Raw genomic sequence first — 9,063 nt, 5'->3', positions numbered from 1 at the left:
GTTGGGGCCTGTGTGCTACTGAGGAAGACAAGTTCATGGGCTCAACCTCCATAGAAGGCAGCTGGCTGTTCTACTGACAAATGTACCCTCTGACCCCAGCCAGCTTTGTGTAAACATATGTCATAAGGATCTGACAAGAGAGTCTAGATCCCGTAGGACAGACCCAACATCACTCTAGAGAAACGGCAGGGGACCACTGACGGTCCAACAGATGCATGTCCATATACGGAAAGAGAACAGGCCGGGCGCAGTGGCTCATGCCTGTAATAGCAATTTGGGAGGCCAAGGTGGGTGATCACCTGAGGTCAGGAGTTCCAGACCAGCCTGGGCAACATGGTGAAACCCCGTCTGTACTAAAAAATACAAAACTTAGCCAGGCATGGTGGCAGGCGCCTGTAATCCCAGCTACTTGGGAGGCTGAGGCAGGAGAATTGCTTGAATCTGGGAGGTGGAGGTTGCAGTGAGCTGAGATCGCTGCACTACTGCACTCCAGCCTGGGCAACAGAGCGAGACTCTGTCTCAAAAAAAAAAAGAGAACATATTGCCTCGTGCCCATTAGCAATGGAAATTTAGTTTAGATTACTCTTTTGAAGAGATTTCCAATTAAGTGTTTGTTGACTGAGTGCGTAAGTTTGAGGAGGTAAGAAGAGATTAAGGGATAAAGCCTTTACTAGAATTAATTCAGCAGATATTTTACTGAACATTTATGGTGTGCCTAGCACAACAGACAGAGCTTTTACCCTCACAGCACTGGCAGTCTGTTGGAAGAGAAAGAGAGTGTATCAGTCATGATGGACTAGATTATGCTGTGGTAACAAACCTCCCAAAAGACCAACGCTTTGCTTGAAACAGCAAAGGTTGATGACTCAGTCCCAGAGGGGTCTGCAGGGCTCTGCTCACTGTAGTTACTCTTGACCATCAGTGGGCAAAGCAGCCACCTTGTGGGTGCTATGCCAAAGGAAAAGAGAATGCCAGGTGGCACACACTGGCTCTTAAAGCTTCTGCCCAGAAGTGACAGAAGCCAGTTCTGCTCACATTTCATTAGCCAAAGCAGCAACAGAGACCGCCCCCACCCCCCGATTTCACATGAAGAGGGAAATGCAGTCCCACCATGTGCCCAGAAGGAGAGAGAGACAGAATATGAGTGGGCGCTAATGGCTGTGACACGGCAGAAGCAAATAATAACACAAACAAATGTAAACTGCAACAGTGACGAGACCTATAAAGCAGAGGAAGAGGACACCATGCCACGCACTATTTGTGCCTCTAATGAGGGAATCTCCCCTGTCAAGGGGGACAGAGAAGCAGCCTCCACTGCCCCACCCCAGGAAGGGGCCCTGAGGCCTGAGGGATGAGTAGAAGTTGACCAGGTGAAAAAGGGAGGGAAAAGCATTTCCAATGGAGAGACAGATGCAATGGTACAGGTCCTGTGATGCAGCTGGGGGGAGCTGGGCAGTGGTGGGGAGAGAGATGGTGAGCAAGAGACCCACACAGCAGGGAGGCTGAGGGACCAGAGGAGGCTGTCGGCCATAGCACGCAGGCCCTGTAGGCCATGTTAAGGAGTTTAGTCTTTATTCAGAAGGAAGAGTTATTGAGCGATTTGAAGCAAGGGATGACAATCAGATTTTTATTTCAGATGGATCCCTCAGCCTGTAATCTGGTGGGAAGACAGGGACAGACCATTGAGATGTGATTGTAGTATCAGGGAAAGAAATGGTGATAATAGGAACTAGGATGGTGTCTGTGGGACAGAGCACACAAGTGATCCCAAGTGTTAGATTCACGCTCACTATTTAAGGTAAGTATTTATCTTTTTACCTAATTATACAGCTAATAATTTAATATTCTGTTTTCCACATATATCTTAGAGTTTTTCATGAAATAACGTTCCCATTTAAGATATAATTTCAGTGCCTTAAACATTCAGGTCCCAAATGTAAAAACAATTTATCAGTTAAATAATAAACTGTCAAATTTACATTTTGCTTCTGGTTGATAAACTTGATTACATCACAGGGAAAAATGTGTGTTTTATTAATTAAGCACAAGAGTATCTGCTTAATTAGGCTTGAGGAGTGATTTCGTTTTGACTTCTAGATACTTACGATGGGAGGACAGCTTTGTAGAAAGGACATCATCCAGCTAATAGCAAACTTTGTGGATCCCAATCCGAGATTTCCCTAAAAGACTCAAGGAAATAAACAAGTTATATTCATAAAGTTCAAGTTGTATATAAAAGGATACTCATTCTTAAATACGTTTTTATCCTGATTAATCGAATCTTTAAAATCAGTTTTGGAAAATAAACTAGATGAGCACTTAAGAGCAAAGGTCATATCATTGAAGTCAACCAGTTTTGGGGACCATCTCAAATACAAGCATTTTTGGTATATTATTAATCATATAACATAATTGCATAATATACATATATCATATAATAGTCACATAATTTATGGTTACATAAAATATTTTAAAATATAATTTTTAAAAATTGTACCTGCTGAAAGACAAGAAGTATCTCATATAAAAGTGCTGTAGCGGTATTTGTATACTCCAGAATAAGCTTCTGTAACTAGAATTTTCAAGAATAATCAATGCAATGTCATAAACCAAGTCAGAAAATGGTAATTTCCCTTGGTTCCCTTTAGGTACTTATACAATTTTTTTTTCTTTTTTTTGAAACAAGGTCTCATGCTGTCACCCAGATGGCAGTGCTGTGGTCATGGCTCTGTGCAGCCTCCAACTCCTGGGCACAAGCCATTCCTCTCACCTCCGCTTTCTGTGTAGCTGGGACTATAGGCACAAGCTACCATGCTGGCTAATTTTATGTTTTTAATTTTTTGTAGAGATGAGGTCTCACTATATTGCCCAGGCTGGTCTCAAATTCCTGAACTCAACCAGTCCTTTCACCTCAGTCTCCCCAGTAGCTAGGACTACAGGTATGTGCCACCACACCCAGGCAATTTTTGATTTTTTATTTTTGTAGAGACAGGGTCTCGCTTGTTGCCCAGGCTGGTATGGAACTCTTGGCCTCAAGCGACTCTCCCACCTCTGCCTCCTGAGTAGCTGGGATTCAAAGGCAAGCCATTATCCCTGGTTGGCCCACAGAATACTACTACAAAAAATTGCATACTTGATTTGCAAAATCAATCAGATCAACAACCCTACTTCCTTTCAAGAATGTAGAAATACGCCCCCCAGAGTTGAGGTGAGAGACTCTCTGGGGAATTTAGGCTTATGCCCAAATTAAACTAAGATTCCGTGGGATGGATAAATAGAAGACTTAGAGATATTTCATTCCTCTCAAGAATTCCAAACTCCTCTTTACAAAACTATCCCTTTTCTTCTTTTCTTCATTTATTTATTCAACAAATATGCATCAGACACCGTGCTAGGTGTTGAGGATGCAAGGGAGAACAACACAGACATGAGACCTGCCCTCATGGAACATACAGTCTAGTTGGGGAACAAACATCAAATGATCAAATAAGCAAATGCATAATTATAAACTGAGACAAGGGCTATGAAAGAAATGTACAGGAAGTTAAGGGAGCTCTATAAAGGAGGATTAGTCTCATTTGGGGATCAAGGAATGCTTCCCTCTGGCCCATATCATTCCTTACCTAGATTACGGCACTAGCTCCTTAATAGCCCTGCCTATCTGAGTCTTAGTTCCACCCCATTCTTTAATCCCTAATCCACCACTGAAAGTGATGTTGGAGACTCTCTGTATGGAGTCTGTAATTACATATTCATGGATATATTTGAATAACGTCTGTCTCTCCCAGCAGAGTAGAAACTAATGAAGGCAGGGGTCATGTCTGTTTTGCTTACTGTTTTGACCCTACTGCCTAGCACGTTGCTTGCTCATAACAGATGCTCAGTAAATATTTACTGATTGTGGCTGGATGTGGTGGCTCATGCCTGTAGCCTTTTGAGAGGCCGAGGCAGGCAGATCGCTAGAGCCCAGGGATTTGAAACCAACCTGGGTAACATGGCAAGACCCCGTCTCTACAAAAAATACAAAAATTAGCCAGGTGTGGTGGCTCGTGCTTGTAGTCCTAGCTACTCGGGAGTCTGAGGTGAGAGCATCACTTGAGCCTGGGAGGTCAAGTCTGCAGTGAACCGAGATTGTGCCACTGCACTCCAGCCTGGGCAACAGAGTGAAACCTTTTCTCAAAAAAAAAAAAAAAAAAATTACTGAATGACTAAATGAGTTTTTTAAAACATAATTCTGAGCATATATTTAAGAACTATCAAATCATGTTCCATCTTTTTTAAAAACATCTGTTAGCTTGGCTCAAAATAAACTAATAATAAGTTGGTTTATTCTCTCAGAAGGTGTACCTTCTAGGCAGTTTGATATTTCTAATGTTTTGGTACAACCTTAGAAAAATAAGTAACTCTTTCTGAGAATTTATACTGTTCATATAGGTGGGAAAATGGTAAAGTATGAGAGTTAACCTTAAAATCTCTAAGACAGTGATTTTTAACCTATTAGACCCCTGCTATGGAATTACATATACATCATATTTTGTACAGAGACAGATATAGATTTATCAAATTTATAAGGAATGCTGATTACTTTCCTTAATATACATACCTTAAGACATATAAAATGGATATATTAATATTGACTGAATAGTTATTTTTTCCTTTTTCTTGACTCTCTAAATCTCTAAATCTACTTTAGACGGAATAGTTTTCTAAGTTTTGAGGTTAATGACAAAAGATCTACTCTTTGGTTTAATTATATTTCTGTTTCTACGGTGTCATGGTCCACATTAAAAGAAGCCAGGGCCCCAATATATAATAGTTTACCTCGAAAATTCTCATCTCACCTTAGCATCAAAAGACATTCTGACTAAAGCTGAATCAGCCACCAACTGGATATCAAACACAGGACAAGATTTTGGAATCTGAGGCTCACTAATTAAAATTACCAAGAGATTAAATAGTGTTCCCCTGGAAAAAAATAAATAAAAGGCAATTAATGAGCAAAGTGTTGAGAAGAAAAATGGTGACGCCAAGTTTACAAACACTGAATATAATTATGTTCAAAAGAATGAAGCATTGCAGACCATCTTTGACTGAAGTTTTGGACCCTTGGACATGCAAATGAATGTCTAGAGATAAAAAATTTTAATGAAAATATAATTGCTTGGTCTTCTGGCTCAGAGCAAGTATAGTTCTAGAAGTTCACATAGCTTAGAAAGACTAGAAAATCTGGATTTAAGGGAGATTTGGGTAATTTCAATTATAGCATTATTTTCCAAAGGACTTTTTATGGATTGCTAATTCCAGACAGTATTATAGTTAAAATAGATTCTGTGGTCAAAGGAGATATAGGGTATTTGGTTAAACCAAGTTCATCAGATGTGTTTACTACAGAACTTCTCAGAGGCTTTATATGCTAATATGCACTGTGTATCTCTGGGACAAAGCAACAGTATGCAGCTCTTCTTTTTTCTTTTCTTAAGTTTGTTTGCTTGGGTTATTTTTGGCACAGTATCTCATGATGTTGCCCGGGCTGGTCTTGAACTCCTGGAATCAAGTGATCCCCTGCCTCAGCGAAGTAGCTGAGATTACAGGCTTGAGCGACCACTTTCAGTTTTTACTTTTTTAAATTAATAATAAAAATTGTATATGTTTATGGTATACAACATGATGTTTTGAAATACGTATATACTATAGAATGTGTACATATTTTATAAATCAAGTGAATTGACATATGCATTACCTCACATGCTTATTTTTATATAGTGGGAACACAAAATCTATTGTCAGCAATTTTCAAGTATACAGGACATTATTATTAACTATAGTCACCATATTTGTATGATTGATCTCTTGAACTTACTCCTCCTGTCTAACTGAAGTTTTGTATCCTTTGACCAATATCTCCCAATTCCACCCCGCCCCTAAGCCTCTGACAACCACCATTCTACACTCTCTGTTTTTATGAGTTTGGCTTTTTTAGATTCCATATATATGTGAGATCATGCATGATCTCAAAAGTCAAACTCATATTTGTCTTTCCGTGCCTGGCTTATTTCACTTAGCATAATATCCTCCAGTTTCATCCATGTTGTCACAAATAACAAGACTTCATTTTTATGGCTGAATAATATTCCATTGTGTATATATACTACATTTTCTTTATCCATTCACCCATTGCTGGACACTAAGTTTGCTTCCTTTTCTTGGTTTTTGTTAATAATGTACAGCATTCCTTTTTTTTAATAAAAATTTTTTTTAACATAAAGATGGGGTCTTACTTTTTTCCCAGGCTGAACTTGAACCCCTGGCCTAAAGCAATCTGCCCATCTCAGCCTCTCAAAGTGCTTGGATGACAGGCATGAGCCTCCGCACCCAACTCCACCATTTCTTAAAATGCTTGTTTGATCTCAAAAAACCTCAGATCTTTTCCTTTCCAATGTGGGGTACTGTCCATTGATAACTCACTTAAATGTTACATGTGCATCCTGATGAGCTGAGTTAATAACATTATCTCCTTCTATTGAGTAGTACAATCCCAGTATGGTTGAAAAGGAGCTGAAGGCAGACTGCTAAAAACTCAGTTGTCTAATTGAAGGCAATGTCAGAGTAGATTTGAGGGGTAGGAGTAGTAAAATGATTCAAAGATAAGACTATACAAAAGTTCTCCATAACCATAAGCATTCCTTTCATAATGGAATAAAGGAGAGTGAGTATAAATATCCTTATTTAGTAGGATCTGAGGCTTTCTAATCTTTTTACAATCATTTAAATCATCACCATGATTAGAAGCTCATGATTAACCTACACTCTAGTAAAAATGCAATGCCCTTCCTTTCTCCAAGTCAAAAAGCAGGTCTAGTTCTTATATTTGGAAGAAGAATCACGTCAGTTAGTACATTTCTCACAAAAGCAGGATATACCCTACAGTGTATTTAATAATGTTTTATTCAGGCTACTTAAAATGGCCAATCTTACTTTTAGAAGACCCTTTTAAAATCAACAGAACACTCCCTTTAGAAGTGTTTCTTGATATTGTTTGAATTGGCATTCCATTCACTGTTGTATTTAATTATAGTCCTTTATTTTCAGTAACAGCTTATTTTCAAAGTATCATACATCCAAGGCAAAGAAAAAGAACTCCCAAACTATGGGTCACTTGCTATGATAACATATGAATTCAACCCTAACAATACTAGGATATGAAAAAATATGGCACATTTCAAGAAAGTTACAGCAAAGTATGTGGAACGAATAAAATCTCCACTCATGAAAATAATAAAGAGGAAAATGCTGAAATGATTAACTGCTTTTTTATTTACCCAAATGGAATTTAATTTGAAATCCACCTCTTCTGCCAATTCAATTTAAAATCTATTAGGGCAATAATAGAGAGAAGAAATTTTAATCAAAATAGTAGTTTCATCCTGAAAATATAGATGACTTAGAGGATTGACATCACAGCCTTAAAAAGAGTCCCAGCAGCTTAATACTTTATTGTTTAGGTTGTTACTATTTCCAATGTATGGATTTGGAATGTACTACAATATCTTAAAAAATACAGACTTTGAAGGCCACATTCACAGTCTCCTAAGTCAGTCTATGTTACTGTGGTGGGCAGAAATCTAACGTGGCTTCCAAAATTCCCAGCCTGCTGGTACAAACCCTATCAAATTCCTCCCCCTTAAGTATGGGCAATACCTCTGAATATGTTTGTCTGTCACTCTTGTGATTATGTTATATGAAATGGAAAAGGTGAAAGGATTCTGAGAATATAATAAAGGCCCCTAATTGACTGACTTTTGAGTTAGTCAAAAGGAGATTGTCCAGAGTAGGCTTGCTCTAATCAGTTGAGCCCTGAAAAAGAGATACTCTCCTGCCAAGAAAAAAGCCACATGAGTCCCACAGCTGTAATGAAATTTAGTCTGCCAACAACCACCCAAATGAGCTAGGGAGAGTGTCCCAAGCCTCAGATGAGACTATGGCCTGGCCAACACCTCAACTGAAACCTTGTGAGACCCTAGGCAAAGGATCCAGTTAAGCTGTGTCCAGATTTCTGATCCATGGACACTGTGAGATAAGAAATGCATATTGTTTTAAGCCACTAAGTTTGTGATAATTTGTTATGTGGCAATAGAAAACTAATACAGTTTTGGCTGGGCACGGTGGCTCATACCTGTAATCCCAGCACTTTGGGAGGCCAAGGTGGGTGGATCACCTGAGGTCAGGAGTTCAAGACCAGCCTCACCAACAGGGTGAAACCCCCATCTCTACGAAAAATACAAAATTAGCAGGGCGTGGTGGTGGTGCAAGCCTGTAATCTCAGCTATTCAGGAGATTGAAGCACAAAAATCGCTTGAACCCGGGGGGCGGAGATTACAGTCAGCCAAGATCGCACCACTGCACTCCAGCCTGGGTGACAGAGCAAAACTCCGTCTCCAAAAAAGAAAAAAGAGCCCAGGTGTGGTGGCTCATGCCTGTAATCCCAGCACTTTGGGAGGCTGAGGCGGGTGGACTGCCTGAGGTCAGGAGTTCAAGACCAGTCTGGCCAACATGGTGAAACCCCGCCTTTACTAAAAACACACAAAAAATCAGCTGAGTGTGGTGGCACACACCTGTAATCCCAGCTACTTGAGAGGCTGAGGCAGGGGAATTGCTTGAACCAGGGAGGTGGAGGTTGCAATGAGCCAAGATCACGCCACTGCACTCCAGCCTGGGCAACAGAGCGAGACTCTGTCTCAAAAAAATAAATAAATAAATAAAATAAAAAAGAAAACGAATACAGTTTTATTAGATATTTACTGGGCTACATAATACTATGGGTCACATGATTTGACCCTAGGGATATAAAAACTGGCTGAGAAAAGTTAATATTACAACCAGACTCTACTATAGCAATGTAATGTATGTATTAAACGACATGAAAAGAATTGGTAATATCAGGAAAGAACCTTGATAGGGCTGATGTGATCAAACCAAGTTAAAACAAAACAATTGAAGGCAATGCTTTTAAAGAAAAAGAACAAACCAAGTTAAAACAAAACAATTGAAGGCAATGCTTTTAAA

At 39.5% G+C, this 9,063-nt stretch overlaps 1 protein-coding gene across 1 annotated transcript in view; it reads right to left on the bottom strand.

Moving 5' to 3' along the window:
- LOC105534249 (chromosome unknown open reading frame, human C12orf56) overlaps positions 1–9,063 on the bottom strand; it is a 126,416-nt gene that overhangs the window by 9,758 nt on the left and 107,595 nt on the right. The window contains exons 10-12 of the mRNA XM_011972932.1: positions 4,842–4,965; positions 2,498–2,572; positions 2,106–2,180 (exon numbers count right to left, since the gene is read on the bottom strand). Of these exons, the coding sequence (XP_011828322.1) occupies positions 2,106–2,180; positions 2,498–2,572; positions 4,842–4,965 (274 nt within the window). The remainder of the gene's footprint in view (positions 1–2,105; positions 2,181–2,497; positions 2,573–4,841; positions 4,966–9,063) is intronic.

Source organism: Mandrillus leucophaeus, unplaced genomic scaffold, assembly GCF_000951045.1.
Source record: "Mandrillus leucophaeus isolate KB7577 unplaced genomic scaffold, Mleu.le_1.0 Scaffold132, whole genome shotgun sequence".
NCBI lineage: Eukaryota > Metazoa > Chordata > Mammalia > Primates > Cercopithecidae > Mandrillus > Mandrillus leucophaeus.
Note: the sequence above shows the minus strand (reverse complement) of the source record. Positions and strands in the feature narration are given on the sequence as shown.